General features: G+C 50.0%; 1 protein-coding gene across 1 annotated transcript in view; it reads left to right on the plus strand.

The window, feature by feature from the left end:
* Window positions 1-9,863, plus strand: part of LOC134540674 (leucine-rich repeat-containing G-protein coupled receptor 5) — a 403,985-nt gene extending 394,122 nt beyond the window's left edge. The window contains exons 15-17 of the mRNA XM_063383546.1: window positions 854-1,033; window positions 6,270-6,464; window positions 8,257-9,863. Coding sequence (XP_063239616.1) covers window positions 854-1,033; window positions 6,270-6,464; window positions 8,257-9,800 — 1,919 coding nt within the window. The 3' untranslated portion in view covers window positions 9,801-9,863. The remainder of the gene's footprint in view (window positions 1-853; window positions 1,034-6,269; window positions 6,465-8,256) is intronic.
* The last annotated feature ends 8,017 nt before the right edge of the window (window positions 9,864-17,880 follow it).

The following is a 17,880-nucleotide window of genomic DNA, read 5'->3' on the forward strand; positions in this document are numbered from 1 at the left end:
GAGTGCCAGCATCACTGTGTCTCATCACATAAGGTTGATATTCTATTACCTACCAGAGCTGTTATGGTCCTTATCAACATATAAATTTAAATTCTTTTAGAAAAATACATTGGAAGCATTGTGATTTGAACCAACACAGCTCTGACCTCTGGTTTGGAAAACATATGCCTTTTACCACTTGGCCATCAAGACATTTACCAGATTGAGAATTAAATAAGATATATAAATAATAACACACATATTCGGACTTGATTTTTTTTTAATTTGAAGGAATAATAGCAACGTCTATTCTAGACAGAACCACTTTCTTAATTTCAGTTCTCGCTACCAGGATAGTGTCACATAGTACACATGGCGTCTGCTAGAGAGTGCTGCCGGCATCTTGTTTTCAATACTTGTTACTAGGAGCGTTTGTGTCGCACATGTTGTCTGCTAAAGTGCATTACCGCCATAATAGTTTAATTTTTACCCGCTAGACCGATATTTGTACACTACTTTTATATATATAATATACATATAGGTTTGTGCTACACCGGCCTAAGAAGAAGTAAAAGCAAATAATCATTTTGGTGTTATGTTTGTTGACTGGAAATAAATAATAATATTTTGGATAAAAAATTTTAAAAAAACTTAATTTTTGTTCTATTATCCATGCTCAAACAAGTATGACCGACATTCATAAAAAGGAGCCAGGCCTTACGCCACGAACCAGGCTCTGTGCCGCTCGTGTGGGCTCGCTACGGCTGAGTGGGGGCTGAGCCCAGTCCCACGAACCAGGCTCTGTGCTGCATGTGTGGGCTGACTGAGGCTGTGTGGGTGACTGAGCCCAGTGTCGCTGGTGGTGGTGGTGCAGAGAACCTGAGCAGCAAGTTCGGCACGCAGATCAACGAGCTGTGGGACAACTTCGGCTCGGACTTCACGTACCCGGGCAACATGCCGTCCTACGTGGAGGAGTACTTCGAGGAGCAGGACAGCAGCCGCTCGCTGGCCAGCGACCTGCCGCCCTCCAGGATCAAGTGTCTGCCGCTGCCCGGTGGGTGGCCGCCTCGCACGTCGCTTCACTTCGCGTTTCTGCCCGCGTCGAAGGCGAACACACCGCATACACGTCCAGGCTTTGAATATATATACTGTATAGAAGTCGCCAGCCCAGGTTAAAAAATTTCTAATACGGTTTTGAGGTAGTTGGTTAATTCACCGCCGCACGCCACCATCTCTAGGGCATCGACTTGTGGTGGTCCCTAGCGGACAAGTGTCTAACTCTTCAAACACCCCTTCCCCCTCCCCTTGAACGAACTTGAGCTGCTGTGAATGATAGATGGGGGGTGCGGGGAATGACAGCGGGCGACAGGGCTGCGCTCTAACGTGTAAATAACAACTAAGACGATACAGGGCGTTACGGCAGCGCACTGCAGCAGTGAAGTTCCCAAGCTGCTCTTCATATGCTTCTGAAAAAACGTAGAGTGAATCCTATCCACTCGCGACTTCTATACAGTATTTATATTCAAAGGTCTAGGTCAGCGCAGGGCCGGCGCGTCCATACAGGCGAACTAGGCGACCGCCCAGGGTGCCAAGTAGCTGGGGGTGGCGCAGCACGACACACAACAGCTGATATAACATGTTTAACGATTATTGAAACTAGATGTAAATGGATTTTTGTAACAGTTTGGAATGTTTATATTGATATAAGTAATTATTTAAAGTCCACGGTGACCTGTTTATTATTTGTAATAAGTAAAAAAAGTTAAAAAAAAACACAAGCGTGTTTACATTTGATTGTTGACAAAATCTTAGGCTTACGTGTTGTATTTTGAGGCAAGGAAAATATTTTTTGGGGTGTCCGGCCGTGGTGGCGGCGGAGGGGGGGGGGGGGGGGGGGGCATTAAGGTTTTTCGTCTAGGGCGCCAATTTACCTTGCACCGGCCCTGGGTCAGCGTTGCAGTTGCCTTCATCAAGTTCTCCTGCCTTTCAATACTCTCGCCTGACATTGGATTTGCTTTCCGATTGGCTAAAGCTGTGGGTCCAATCGGTGCCTTCTTTCCCTCGGGGTTGGTTTGGCCAATCGGATCTGGGCTTCTGTGATTGGCTGACTTCTCTTCTGGTTGACTGGTCTGTTTGCAAAAAAATCCATCTGGTGTGTACAAGGTTCCGTTTTGATGTGGCTAAGTATACTTTCATCAAACTGACAGTAATAATAATAACGAATTATCACAAGGATTGAGGAACATAGCAGCAACTATAAACTTGAAAACCTACCATCAGCCACAGCTGAAAATTCTTTGGAAACCAGGCACACCAATGAATTCGACCAGTTTCACGCCATTGCCAAAATGCCACAGTACAATAATAGATACATTCTAGAATCAGTAGCAATATTAAAACACCCATCGAACATAAATAGAGAGGATGTATATAAATTAAGCAGAATATGGAACCTGCTCTGTGGAAATCCTCATAACCTAGTTGTGCATCCAAAAACAGACAGCCGAGCCAACCAGATGTGAAGAGGCTACTGATTGGCCAGTACTCCCACCCAATCACATAAACCCAGCTTCAATTGGCCAAATCAACAGGCCAACCAGAGGAAAGGAAGGCTCTGATTGGCCCACAGCTGCACACATTCGGGAAAACTCCCCTCTCAGGCGAGAGTATTAAAAGGCAGAAGTACTTTCACTTCTCCCTGATGATGGCGAATGCAACTTCGACTGAAACGTCGGTGATATCATTGCCTTTGATGCGGCTACAACATTGAAGCGAACCAACTCCAGCCCATTGCCACGAAAGCCTGCGACCTTTTTTAACATTTCAGAAATGTAACATTATCACATTGTAGTATTGTTAAGTTTTTGCAAGATTTCTTGCATGATTCTTCAATTATATAGGTTGTATATTGCTGCCAGAGAAAACAATATGTGACGAATACAGTTCAAACATATAAGATTAACTTATTGAAACAGTGTAACATTCTGCAACATTGCAGATGTGTTCTTCAAAAATTGTAGTGTAAATTATGATGTCAAATAAAGCAATATATGCCTGAAACATTTCAAAAAAATTACATTGTCAAGCTGGAACAGTGTAATAGTCCTGCAATATTATATAAATGAACCAAAATATACGTATGTACTACTATGTTTTAATGCTTTATATTTAAAATGCATAATCTAATTCACGGGAAGTTCTTTCGAACTAATTTATTAAATGTTCAATAATCATTGAAAGATTAATTATTTTTCATGGTTTATCCTTAGTCCGGTTCTTAAAAGCTTTATACCTTCAAATGGGCAATAAAAACTAACATGTTTCTTTATGTTATCTTAGACAATATCTCTGTTGAAAATTAATAGTTTTTTTTTAATTGCACAAAATAATATCTTTTCTCATATTGAGTTCTTTCCGTAATTATATATATATATATATATATATATATATATATATATATATATATATATATATATATAGTTGCTTGTATTACAACCAGTAGTGCTGGCATGTCTCACAAACTGTGGTGCAGTGGCATACCCAGCTACACTGTTGATATTTCAGAACTGTTTCATTTGTTCCAGGACCTGTTAAACTGTTGGACGCTTAGTTAAGGATGTAATTAGTTTTCCTGCATGCTCTACTGGGCATTAGCACAATTATGGACAGCAGACCTGTAGTGTTTTAACACATTTCCTGCCGTGCCAGGACTTGTTGGACTGAGCTGCAGAGAGTGGATAGCATTAAACTTGTCACTGTTCATTGGCACAGTTACCGTTAGCAGAATTGTGTCTTTTGCAGAGTCATTGCTGCCGTGCCAGTACCTACCAATTTGACTGGTTGATCGTGCACTATGGGGTGTGGAGAAAGGTTTCTACTTTTCATTACGGTCAATGGACCGTTAATGTTCAAAAGCCATGTGGTGTTACAGGTCCATTCCTGCTGTACCAGGGCCTTTTTAACTAGTGGACATTGAACTGCAGGATATTGTGTATGTTCCTTCTTGTCATGCTGGGCAATGGCACAGTTATGACCAGCAACACTGTGGTGTTTCAGGACCGTTCCTGCCGTGCCAGGACCTGTTCGACTGGTGGACTCTGCGCTGTGGCGTGTGGATAGTGTTCCTGCTCGCCATGCTGGGCAACGGCACAGTTATGACCAGCAACACTGGTGTTTCAGGACCGTTCCTACCGTGCCAGGACCTGTTCGACTGGTGGACTCTGCGCTGCGGAGTGTGGATAGTGTTCCTGCTCGCCATGCTGGGCAACGGCACAGTTATGACCAGCAACACTGGTGTTTCAGGACCGTTCCTGCCGTGCCAGGACCTGTTCGACTGGTGGACTCTGCGCTGCGGAGTGTGGATAGTGTTCCTGCTCGCCATGCTGGGCAACGGCACAGTTATGACCAGCAACACTGTGGTGTTCCAGGACCATTCCTGCCGTGCCAGGACCTGTTCGACTGGTGGACTCTGCGCTGCGGCGTCTGGATAGTGTTCCTGCTCGCCATGCTGGGCAATGGCACAGTTATGACCAGCAACACTGTGGTGTTCCAGGACCGTTCCTGCCCTGCCAGGACCTGTTCGACTGGTGGACTCTGCGCTGTGGCGTGTGGATAGTGTTCCTTCTTGCCATGCTGGGCAATGGCACAGTTATGACCAGCAACACTGTGGTGTTCCAGGACCGTTCCTGCCCTGCCAGGACCTGTTCGACTGGTGGACTCTGCGCTGTGGAGTGTGGATAGTGTTCCTGCTCGCCATGCTGGGCAATGGCACAGTGACCAGCAACACTGTGGTGTTCCAGGACCGTTCCTGCCCTGCCAGGACCTGTTCGACTGGTGGACTCTGCGCTGTGGAGTGTGGATAGTGTTCCTTCTTGCCATGCTGGGCAATGGCACAGTTATGACCAGCAACACTGTGGTGTTCCAGGACCGTTCCTGCCCTGCCAGGACCTGTTCGACTGGTGGACTCTGCGCTGTGGAGTGTGGATAGTGTTCCTGCTAGCCATGCTGGGCAATGGCACAGTTATGACCAGCAACACTGTGGTGTTCCAGGACCGTTCCTGCCCTGCCAGGACCTGTTCGACTGGTGGACTCTGCGCTGTGGAGTGTGGATAGTGTTCCTTCTTGCCATGCTGGGCAATGACACAGTTATGACCAGCAACACTGTGGTGTTCCAGGACCGTTCCTGCCCTGCCAGGACCTGTTCGACTGGTGGACTCTGCGCTGTGGAGTGTGGATAGTGTTCCTGCTAGCCATGCTGGGCAATGGCACAGTTATGACCAGCAACACTGTGGTGTTCCAGGACCGTTCCTGCCCTGCCAGGACCTGTTCGACTGGTGGACTCTGCGCTGTGGAGTGTGGATAGTGTTCCTGCTCGCCATGCTGGGCAATGGCACAGTGACCAGCAACACTGTGGTGTTCCAGGACCGTTCCTGCCCTGCCAGGACCTGTTCGACTGGTGGACTCTGCGCTGTGGAGTGTGGATAGTGTTCCTGCTCGCCATGCTGGGCAATGGCACAGTGACCAGCAACACTGTGGTGTTCCAGGACCGTTCCTGCCCTGCCAGGACCTGTTCGACTGGTGGACTCTGCGCTGTGGAGTGTGGATAGTGTTCCTTCTTGCCATGCTGGGCAATGGCACAGTTATGACCAGCAACACTGTGGTGTTCCAGGACCGTTCCTGCCCTGCCAGGACCTGTTCGACTGGTGGACTCTGCGCTGTGGAGTGTGGATAGTGTTCCTGCTAGCCATGCTGGGCAATGGCACAGTTATGACCAGCAACACTGTGGTGTTCCAGGACCGTTCCTGCCCTGCCAGGACCTGTTCGACTGGTGGACTCTGCGCTGTGGAGTGTGGATAGTGTTCCTTCTTGCCATGCTGGGCAATGGCACAGTTATGACCAGCAACACTGTGGTGTTCCAGGACCGTTCCTGCCCTGCCAGGACCTGTTCGACTGGTGGACTCTGCGCTGCGGCGTGTGGATAGTGTTCCTGCTAGCCATGCTGGGCAATGGCACAGTTATGACCAGCAACACTGTGGTGTTCCAGGACCGTTCCTGCCCTGCCAGGACCTGTTCGACTGGTGGACTCTGCGCTGTGGAGTGTGGATAGTGTTCCTGCTCGCCATGCTGGGCAATGGCACAGTGACCAGCAACACTGTGGTGTTCCAGGACCGTTCCTGCCCTGCCAGGACCTGTTCGACTGGTGGACTCTGCGCTGTGGAGTGTGGATAGTGTTCCTGCTAGCCATGCTGGGCAATGGCACAGTTATGACCAGCAACACTGTGGTGTTCCAGGACCGTTCCTGCCCTGCCAGGACCTGTTCGACTGGTGGACTCTGCGCTGTGGAGTGTGGATAGTGTTCCTGCTCGCCATGCTGGGAAATGGCACGGTGGTCTTTGTGCTGATCTTCTCGCGCAGTAAGATGGACGTGCCTCGTTTCCTCGTCTGCAACCTCGCCGCCGCCGACTTCTTCATGGGCGTCTACTTGGGTGAGCCATGACCTTTCGACCATCTTTTATGTTCATTTTGAACTTTACTGTTTATGGTTTTCTTAAATGAGAATATTAATAATGAATTCTTTATCTTTGCATGTTGACGTAATGTAGCGACAAAGCCAATTTTTATATATGTTATCTCAAACCATTAATTTTATTTATGTGAACCTATTGGAAAATGTTACCTGAAATATTATTATTATATTAATCAGTCAAATTAAAAAGTTTTTAAAACCTTTTCATTTAGAAATCAATACCTTTTTTTTTTTGTTGAGTTTGGATTTTTTTTTTTTTTTTGCAGGTTACTATCTGATTTTCGCTAGAAAAATTATAGTTTAATGATAGTATTATTAAAAAAAATTAAAATTATAATTTAATTTTCGAAGTCTTTAATAAATAAGACTTAAACCATAAGATTTTTTTTTGAAATAATGGCTTTTTATTGTTTTGTAATTCTCAATTCAGGCCCAAAGATGTACAGTATGATAGTGATTTTAAAAGTATTTAATTAAATGATTAATTCACTTTACAAATCATACTCTGCCTGTAAGAACGCACTCATTTCATGATTTAGTTAGTTTTTTTTTCCGAGTCATGATAACAATTTGGTACGTAATGTCATCAGTTATGCCATTTATTATTTCTTCGTTTAGTAAAATATCTCTGGCGTAAAAATCCCTCCAAATGTTTTTATAGTCTTGAGATACATTTTGAAGAAGGCGAAAAGCTCTGTTGTCAAGATAAAATTAAACATGTTGGCTAAAAAAGGACAATTTTTAAACTAAATCTTGCGGAGTCTGAATTCCTGATAATTGTATGACAAATAAATTGAACCAGAACCTACTGAAAAGTCACTGTTTAACTATCAAGAGCAATAAATATCGCTAACATATTATATAAAATAATATATGATTCAGTATTTATCTCTTTAAATAAGAAACATTAAATATTTAAAATAAAAAGAAATTGTAATTATAAAAAGTATATTTGTAGCACATTAAAAATTATAATAAATATAAAGGCTCTATGTGTTATTTTTTATCAAGGCCTAAATTTACAACCAAAATTTAATCTTGTTTAATGGTGGCAGTGATCAGCTTAAAATACCTACAATTCATAGCTTTTGTTTTCACCAGTTGCTTAGTATTTTGACACATAAGAAGTTTAATTTAATTCTTATAGTAAGTTTCTGAACTCTCTGGTAGAGTCGTAATTTAGTACTTGTAACACTGTAAGTACAGACCGTGCTTGGCTGAGACAACAATCCAATACTTTTGCCCGCAAATGAAAACTTGGAAATTCTGGGAAGGCGCTGAAATTTTAACGTAGATATTTTTAATTTGATTTGAAAATTAATTTTTTAATAGATAACAGAGTTTGGAAATGAAATGTGTAGTTTTATTATTCTTCGAATAGAATGCACATTGCCGAGAGACAGTTCCAGACTCTTCCTCACGAAAAACATAGAGTGAATATTCGCTGCTTGAAACATATTAGTTCGATGTATCTGAAAATGGAGAGAAAAAAAACAGTTGCGATGTACGAAGACAGTTACCGCTGTCGCTCACAGCTCAATTTCAAATCCCTCCTGAACGACTACTGAGTTAATTTTTGTGTCTTTGTGGGCTTCTTCTACCAACAGCTGCGGTACAAAAATTATAATAGTTAAACATTTAAAACTAAACGGGGGCTAGGCCCTGGATCCAGGGGTCCACCCAGCCCCACCCTTGTGGGGGCCACGGAGTGTGCTGTGGGGGAAGGAAGACGAAACAACTCCTGTGCGCAGGGTTTCTGGCCGTGGTGGACGCCTCGACGCTGGGAGAGTTCCGCATGTACGCCATCCCGTGGCAGATGTCGGCCGGCTGCCAGCTGGCTGGCTTCCTGGGCGTGCTCAGCTCCGAGCTGTCCGTGTACACGCTCGCCGTGATCACGCTGGAGCGCAACTACGCCATCACGCACGCCATGCACCTCAACAAGAGGCTGTCGCTGAAGCACGCCGGCTACATCATGGCGTGCGGCTGGGGGTTCTCCGTCGTGATGGCCGTGCTGCCGCTCCTGGGGGTCAGCGAGTACCGCAAGTTCGCGGTGTGCCTGCCCTTCGAGACGACCACGGGCCCCGCCAGCCTCGCCTATGTCGTCTTCCTCATGTTCGTCAATGGCGTGGCCTTCCTCATCCTCATGGGCTGCTACCTCAAGATGTACTGCGCCATCCGAGGCTCGCAGGCCTGGAACTCCAACGACTCGCGCATCGCCAAGAGGATGGCCCTGCTCGTGTTCACCGACTTCATCTGCTGGTCGCCCATCGCCTTCTTCTCGCTGACGGCGGCGTTCGGCCTGCAGCTGGTGTCCCTGGAGCAGGCCAAGGTGTTCACGGTGTTCGTGCTGCCGCTCAACTCGTGCTGCAACCCCTTCCTCTACGCCATCCTCACGAAGCAGTTCAAGAAGGACTGCGTGCTGATCTGCAAGGCCATCGAGGAGTCGCGGGTGACCAGAGGCATCGGCCGCTGCCGGCACAGCTCAAACTTCAGCAACCGCCAGACCCCGGCCAACACCAACAGCCTGGTGGACCGGTCCTCGCGCGAGAACCAGGCGCAGTGCGCGTGCGGGGCCAAGCTGCTGCCGGGAGACGGGCCCATGGCGGAGCCCCGGGCGAGGACCGACCCGCGCCGCTGGCTCGCGGCCAAGGCGCGCCGGCTCCTGCTGCCCTGCCGCGACGGCGCCCGCGAGCCGCGCCACCGGGGCCGCTCCGACCAGTACGCCTACCAGATCGCCGAGATCCAGCAGAAGCAGCACAAGAGGGCCTCGTCCGTGTCGTCGAGCGAGAACTTCAGCTCGTCGCGCTCCGACTCGTGGCGCCAGGGCCACCACCACCGCTGCGGCATCCCGCTGCGCCTGCTCGAGCCCAAGCGGCGCGCCTCCTCGTGGCTGGTGGCCCGCAAGACGTCGCAGGACTCGAACCTGTCCAGCTCGAGGAACGACTCCTCTGGGTCGGCGACGACGGCGAGCACGGGCACGTGGAGGATGTCGCGGTCGAGCGCGTCCAGCGGGGTCGCCGTCGGCGCCGCGGAGACGCTGCCCCGGGCGCGCGCCAAGCCGCGCCTCATACGCCAGGCGGCCATCCAGGACGACGCCCCGGACCCCCCCGGGTCCCCGTCGCGCCTCACCGTCAGGTTCCTCACCACCATCCCGTCCGCGGCGGAGACGAGCGTGCAGCTGGACGAGGAGGCCGGCTCGCACACGGCCGTGCTGCACGCCAGCCCGCTGCGCGACGGCGCCGTGGTGTTGCACCACGAGGCCTCGGCTGGCCAGCACGACCCGGACAACACATGAGCGAGCCTCTCGGCCCCTCGCGGTTACCAGTTCCTCCGGCTGCCCGCCAGCCGTTCTCCGCGGCCGTCCGCCCGAGGCGCGTGGGTCCAGCGCTCCCGGGAGTCCCCGTGCCGGTGGCTGAGGTGTCGCAGCGACACTGCACTGTCCAGTAGCTTTCAGACATGTGACGGGAGATCCCCCAGCAGTCTCCTTACACGTGGCTGAGGTGTCGCAGCGACACTGCACTGTCCAGTAGCTTTCAGACATGTGGCGGGAGATCCCCCAGCAGTCTCCTTGCACGTGGCTGAGGTGTCGCAGCGACACTGCACTGTCCAGTAGCTTTCAGACATGTGACGGGAGATCCCCCAGCAGTCTCCTTGCACATGGCTGAGGTGTCGCAGCGACACTGCACTGTCCAGTAGCTTTCAGACATGTGGCGGGAGATCCCCCAGCAGTCTCCTTGCACGTGGCTGAGGTGTCGCAGCGACACTGCACTGTCCAGTAGCTTTCAGACATGTGGCGGGAGATCCCCCAGCAGTCTCCTTGCACGTGGCTGAGGTGTCGCAGCGACACTGCACTGTCCAGTAGCTTTCAGACATGTGGCGGGAGATCCCCCAGCAGTCTCCTTGCACGTGGCTGAGGTGTCGCAGCGACACTGCACTGTCCAGTAGCTTTCAGACATGTGGCGGGAGATCCCCCAGCAGTCTCCTTGCACGTGGCTGAGGTGTCGCAGCGACACTGCACTGTCCAGTAGCTTTCAGACATGTGGCGGGAGATCCCCCAGCAGTCTCCTTGCACGTGGCTGAGGTGTCGCAGCGACACTGCACTGTCCAGTAGCTTTCAGACATGTGGCGGGAGATCCCCCAGCAGTCTCCTTGCACGTGGCTGAGGTGTCGCAGCGACACTGCACTGTCCAGTAGCTTTCAGACATGTGACGGGAGATCCCCCAGCAGTCTCCTTGCACGTGGCTGAGGTGTCGCAGCGACACTGCACTGTCCAGTAGCTTTCAGACATGTGGCGGGAGATCCCCCAGCAGTCTCCTTGCACATGGCTGAGGTGTCGCAGCGACACTGCACTGTCCAGTAGCTTTCAGACATTTGGCGGGAGATCCCCCAGCAGTCTCCTTGCACGTGGCTGAGGTGTCGCCGCGACACTGCACTGTCCAGTAGCTTTCAGACATGTGGCGGGAGATCCCCCAGCAGTCTCCTTGCACGTGGCTGAGGTGTCGCAGCGACACTGCACTGTCCAGTAGCTTTCAGACATGTGACGGGAGATCCCCCAGCAGTCTCCTTGCACGTGGCTGAGGTGTCGCAGCGACACTGCACTGTCCAGTAGCTTTCAGACATGTGGCGGGAGATCCCCCAGCAGTCTCCTTGCACGTGGCTGAGGTGTCGCAGCGACACTGCTCTGTCCAGTAGCTTTCAGACATGTGGCGGGAGATCCCCCAGCAGTCTCCTTGCACGTGGCTGAGGTGTCGCAGCGACACTGCACTGTCCAGTAGCTTTCAGACATGTGGCGGGAGATCCCCCAGCAGTCTCCTTGCACGTGGCTGAGGTGTCGCAGCGACACTGCACTGTCCAGTAGCTTTCAGACATGTGGCGGGAGATCCCCCAGCAGTCTCCTTGCACGTGGCTGAGGTGTCGCAGCGACACTGCACTGTCCAGTAGCTTTCAGACATGTGGCGGGAGATCCCCCAGCAGTCTCCTTGCACGTGGCTGAGGTGTCGCAGCGACACTGCACTGTCCAGTAGCTTTCAGACATGTGGCGGGAGATCCCCCAGCAGTCTCCTTGCACGTGGCTGAGGTGTCGCAGCGACACTGCACTGTCCAGTAGCTTTCAGACATGTGGCGGGAGATCCCCCAGCAGTCTCCTTGCACGTGGCTGAGGTGTCGCAGCGACACTGCACTGTCCAGTAGCTTTCAGACATGTGACGGGAGATCCCCCAGCAGTCTCCTTGCACGTGGCTGAGGTGTCGCAGCGACACTGCACTGTCCAGTAGCTTTCAGACATGTGGCGGGAGATCCCCCAGCAGTCTCCTTGCACATGGCTGAGGTGTCGCAGCGACACTGCACTGTCCAGTAGCTTTCAGACATTTGGCGGGAGATCCCCCAGCAGTCTCCTTGCACGTGGCTGAGGTGTCGCCGCGACACTGCACTGTCCAGTAGCTTTCAGACATGTGGCGGGAGATCCCCCAGCAGTCTCCTTGCACGTGGCTGAGGTGTCGCAGCGACACTGCACTGTCCAGTAGCTTTCAGACATGTGACGGGAGATCCCCCAGCAGTCTCCTTGCACGTGGCTGAGGTGTCGCAGCGACACTGCACTGTCCAGTAGCTTTCAGACATGTGGCGGGAGATCCCCCAGCAGTCTCCTTGCACGTGGCTGAGGTGTCGCAGCGACACTGCTCTGTCCAGTAGCTTTCAGACATGTGGCGGGAGATCCCCCAGCAGTCTCCTTGCACGTGGCTGAGGTGTCGCAGCGACACTGCACTGTCCAGTAGCTTTCAGACATGTGGCGGGAGATCCCCCAGCAGTCTCCTTGCACGTGGCTGAGGTGTCGCAGCGACACTGCACTGTCCAGTAGCTTTCAGACATGTGGCGGGAGATCCCCCAGCAGTCTCCTTGCACGTGGCTGAGGTGTCGCAGCGACACTGCTCTGTCCAGTAGCTTTCAGACATGTGGCGGGAGATCCCCCAGCAGTCTCCTTGCACGTGGCTGAGGTGTCGCAGCGACACTGCACTGTCCAGTAGCTTTCAGACATGTGGCGGGAGATCCCCCAGCAGTCTCCTTGCACGTGGCTGAGGTGTCGCAGCGACACTGCACTGTCCAGTAGCTTTCAGACATGTGACGGGAGATCCCCCAGCAGTCTCCTTGCACGTGGCTGAGGTGTCGCAGCGACACTGCACTGTCCAGTAGCTTTCAGACATGTGGCGGGAGATCCCCCAGCAGTCTCCTTGCACGTGGCTGAGGTGTCGCAGCGACACTGCTCTGTCCAGTAGCTTTCAGACATGTGACGGGAGATCCCCCAGCAGTCTCCTTACACGTGGCTGAGGTGTCGCAGCGACACTGCTCTGTCCAGTAGCTTTCAGACATGTGGCGGGAGATCCCCCAGCAGTCTCCTTGCACATGGCTGAGGTGTCGCAGCGACACTGCACTGTCCAGTAGCTTTCAGACATGTGGCGGGAGATCCCCCAGCAGTCTCCTTGCACGTGGCTGAGGTGTCGCAGCGACACTGCACTGTCCAGTAGCTTTCAGACATGTGGCGGGAGATCCCCCAGCAGTCTCCTTGCACGTGGCTGAGGTGTCGCAGCGACACTGCACTGTCCAGTAGCTTTCAGACATGTGACGGGAGATCCCCCAGCAGTCTCCTTGCACGTGGCTGAGGTGTCGCAGCGACACTGCACTGTCCAGTAGCTTTCAGACATGTGACGGGAGATCCCCCAGCAGTCTCCTTGCACGTGGCTGAGGTGTCGCAGCGACACTGCACTGTCCAGTAGCTTTCAGACATGTGGCGGGAGATCCCCCAGCAGTCTCCTTGCACGTGGCTGAGGTGTCGCAGCGACACTGCACTGTCCAGTAGCTTTCAGACATGTGGCGGGAGATCCCCCAGCAGTCTCCTTGCACGTGGCTGAGGTGTCGCAGCGACACTGCACTGTCCAGTAGCTTTCAGACATGTGGCGGGAGATCCCCCAGCAGTCTCCTTGCACGTGGCTGAGGTGTCGCAGCGACACTGCACTGTCCAGTAGCTTTCAGACATGTGGCGGGAGATCCCCCAGCAGTCTCCTTGCACGTGGCTGAGGTGTAGCAGCGACACTGCACTGTCCAGTAGCTTTCAGACATGTGACGGGAGATCCCCCAGCAGTCTCCTTGCACGTGGCTGAGGTGTCGCAGCGACACTGCACTGTCCAGTAGCTTTCAGACATGTGACGGGAGATCCCCCAGCAGTCTCCTTGCACGTGGCTGAGGTGTCGCAGCGACACTGCACTGTCCAGTAGCTTTCAGACATGTGACGGGAGATCCCCCAGCAGTCTCCTTGCACGTGGCTGAGGTGTCGCAGCGACACTGCACTGTCCAGTAGCTTTCAGACATGTGACGGGAGATCCCCCAGCAGTCTCCTTGCACGTGGCTGAGGTGTCGCAGCGACACTGCACTGTCCAGTAGCTTTCAGACATGTGGCGGGAGATCCCCCAGCAGTCTCCTTGCACGTGGCTGAGGTGTCGCAGCGACACTGCACTGTCCAGTAGCTTTCAGACATGTGGCGGGAGATCCCCCAGCAGTCTCCTTGCACGTGGCTGAGGTGTCGCAGCGACACTGCACTGTCCAGTAGCTTTCAGACATGTGGCGGGAGATCCCCCAGCAGTCTCCTTGCACGTGGCTGAGGTGTCGCAGCGACACTGCACTGTCCAGTAGCTTTCAGACATGTGACGGGAGATCCCCCAGCAGTCTCCTTGCACGTGGCTGAGGTGTCGCAGCGACACTGCACTGTCCAGTAGCTTTCAGACATGTGACGGGAGATCCCCCAGCAGTCTCCTTGCACGTGGCTGAGGTGTCGCAGCGACACTGCACTGTCCAGTAGCTTTCAGACATGTGACGGGAGATCCCCCAGCAGTCTCCTTGCACGTGGCTGAGGTGTCGCAGCGACACTGCACTGTCCAGTAGCTTTCAGACATGTGGCGGAGACACTGTGTGCTGTATGGGAAGGACCACAGAATGTCGCATTCTACACTCAGTACAATAATTTATTATAGAATTTGTGATTAGCATTCAGATATGTGCAGATATTTTCGTGTTTATTAAATGTGATCTTTCATACTGACATGAATCATATTTATATTTAATGACAATGAGTCCTCTCTATGTGATAATTCCAAACAGATGCATGTTTTGAAAGATGTGTGAATGAAGGTTTGTTATATTGCAGTTATGATTCTAGAAGTGTTTGTGCCAGTTGGTTGTATTTTTGTGAAGTATAGGCTATTTGCATATGTGACATTGTAAATAAAACAGAAAAGAGAAATAATATACTTAACGTTCCAGTTTGCATTTCTGTGAAATAAATTTTAAGAAATGATTATTGTTTATGAAATATGTGGTATGTTTTATTTTCCTGATATTTTTAACAGTCCAAAGATGTGCGCCTTTACGACTGAAATATACCAGAACTATCATTTGATTTTTGGAAAGACTATAGCATTATCTTGCTTAGGATGAGTTTAGTTACTTTCATGATTTGGTTACACCTATTTTTACTTCTTCATAATCTAACTGTTGCAATACCCTTTACCTACAGTGGGGGCATAGTGGGTGGATAGGAGGGATACATCCCTTGAAGTTATAAAATTTTTTCAAAATATCAGTGAAGATAGTATGTAACTGTGTAAGAAACCACGTCACATACGGTTAATATTTTAGGTCCCAATTTCAGTGTGTTAGTGTCTAAAACAATTAGGTGTTTTTTTAATATGCATTATAATTTGTTTCAATTTTTTTAGTTTCTCTCCTTCCCTCCACCAAAAACAATTCCGGTATCCCCCACTGTTTACCTATATTCGCACCTTATATCGGAGATATATATGAGGATACATAAATATGTGTCTAGAACCTGTTAAACTGAAATAGATAAAATTACTTTTTAAAAAAAAATTGTATTACATTTAAATTGGTAATAACAATGGAAGTACCTACCAACAAAATTATTCTGTTTCATAACATTTTCTATTTCTAGTCATTTAGCATTTTAAAATTTAGAAAATTAAATATTATTAATAAATAATAATTTTAATAATTATTTCCTTTAGTTTGCAGACGAAATGCCAAGTGATTCATTTTAGAACAATGGGTTGCTTCTCCAATCTACCGGTTCCCCCACCACGTACCAACGGTTTCCCTCGTACGATCAGGATTTTTTTAACGCTCGAAAATTTTTGCCCCTTCAGCAAAGAAGTTTTACTTAAAAATGTGACACCTCTTGTAAAAAAGACTCTGCATTTCCTTTTGCTTAGTTGAAAGTTAAAAGGAATTCAGTGAGATGGATAAAACATTAAAATAGCATTAGTTATCCTGATTCAGGCCAGCCATCCGGATTTTGATTTTCCATATTTTCCGGAAAGCTCTCCAGGAAAATGCTAAAATCACTACACTGTACCATTCACTTCCATAATGTTCCTTTGGGTATCGGCCATGATTTGTTGGAGCTCATTATCCCCGAGTGTGAGTCTGTTACCATAAAGCTGACTCCCTGGCAAAGTCTTTGCCAGACGTTGCTGTCACAGGGGTTTGTTGTTACGTGGGACATCGGATACCTGTAGATGGTCACTGCAGTGTTGGGGTCACTCAAGACTAACAGAGCTTTCTTTCATCGGGCCAATTATTCTAGGGTATTAATATTGTAACATGGCAGCATCCCTAGCATGAGCCTATTTTTACCAACTCGTTGCCACTGAGAGCATAGCCTTACCCTGAGTGAGCCCTGATTAACCACTCGCGGTCGATTAAAACATCATCCTTGCACCAATGCACTTAACAGAACAATCCATGTTTGTTAGAACCAAGTTTACAAACAACTAACCAGGACAGCTGAGCAGGCTACCCCCTCCACACACTCGCACGGCCACACCACGTGGCCTGTTGTAAAGTAAACTGCATAACGGATTGCTCCTCCTTTTGGTTTTGTAACCCAGCCCTCTTAGCATAAGCCCTACTGGCATGGGGCCCCCACGGGCATGGATACGGATACGCCGTACACGTGAAATGGCAGAGGTTTTAGAGATCCAGCTATGCCCAGAGGCTGAGGCTACCCATCTCATCATAGACACCACCTTCACCCCCTGCCTCGCTCAGCTAACCGGACAATTGGCTGGGTCCTAAGCTCTTAGACGTTATCGGCGTTGCTGGTGCCTACCCCGTTCTCCCACATCACACTGGGACCCCTCAATCACCCAGTCAACCCGTGGTCCGGTGGAGGTTCTGTCCAAACCTCTCCTAGCTTTCCAGGCTTGTATCGGAGCTGTGACGTCGCTCACAATGTCGACTCCGCATCGGGCTAGAGAACCTTTGGAGCCTGCCCTGTAATTTCACATTTTCAATCTCTTACTCTGCCGACTCAGTACCAGGACAGGCAGCATCCCTAGTGTGAGCCTATTTTTACCAACTCGTTGCCACTGAGGGTATAGCCTTAACCTGAGTGAGCCCCGATTACCCACTTGTGGTCGCCTAAAACATCATCTGCGCACCACTGCGTCTTACAGAACAATCTATTCTTGTTAGAACCAAGTTTACAAACAACTAATCAGGACAGCTGAGCAGGCTACGCCCTCCACCCGCACGTGAGGCAACACCGTGCGGCCTCTTAAGCCAGCGCACTTCAGTAACCGCGGCCAGAGACTGCATAAGGCACATGACTGATCAAACAAACTACAAAATAATTTGTGCAAACTGCAAGCCAGCAGACCTGAGCCCCAATTACCCGGTCATGTCACCCACGCGGCGAGTGAACAGAGCAGCCAGCCCAGAGTCCCATCAGTAAAGGCCCCAAAACTTGATTTCAAGAACCATGGAAAATTTCAACCCGCGACGCAGCCACTTTAACGATTACTTCTCGTCAATAAACGACCTCACCTCTTCAGTGTCGTGATTTACTTGAAGGCCTGCCTGGTGACACACCATCAGGTTTATCCAGTGTTCTCGATGTTGAGGCTTTCCAGTGGCCTTTATCTGGACTCTTGCCCATTCAAGTAAGTCTGACACATGCAAGAGTTCTTAGCCACATGGGTCGTTCCACTCCCGACCGTACTTGCTCCCATGCTTGGCTGTGAGCTGGTGCATGTCATTATCTTTCCAGCCACACAAGCTGGCCCTAAACTCTTTAGCCTTTTCTTCCTGCTTTAACTCACTACCCGTAGTCTTGCTTCATTCTCAACGAAGGTTTGTGGCATTACATAAATATCGCTTCGGTTTTGCTGCGGTGATTTTATTTATAAGGAAAAGAGCAGTGGACTCATAAAAATGCCTAATATGCAAAACTATCCCAGTATTTGCTTGGATTGATTTCAAGGAACCATCGAAACCGCAATCAAGAATATGGGCACCATAATTCTAGCCAGACA

Source organism: Bacillus rossius, chromosome 17 (assembly GCF_032445375.1).
Source record: "Bacillus rossius redtenbacheri isolate Brsri chromosome 17, Brsri_v3, whole genome shotgun sequence".
NCBI lineage: Eukaryota > Metazoa > Arthropoda > Insecta > Phasmatodea > Bacillidae > Bacillus > Bacillus rossius.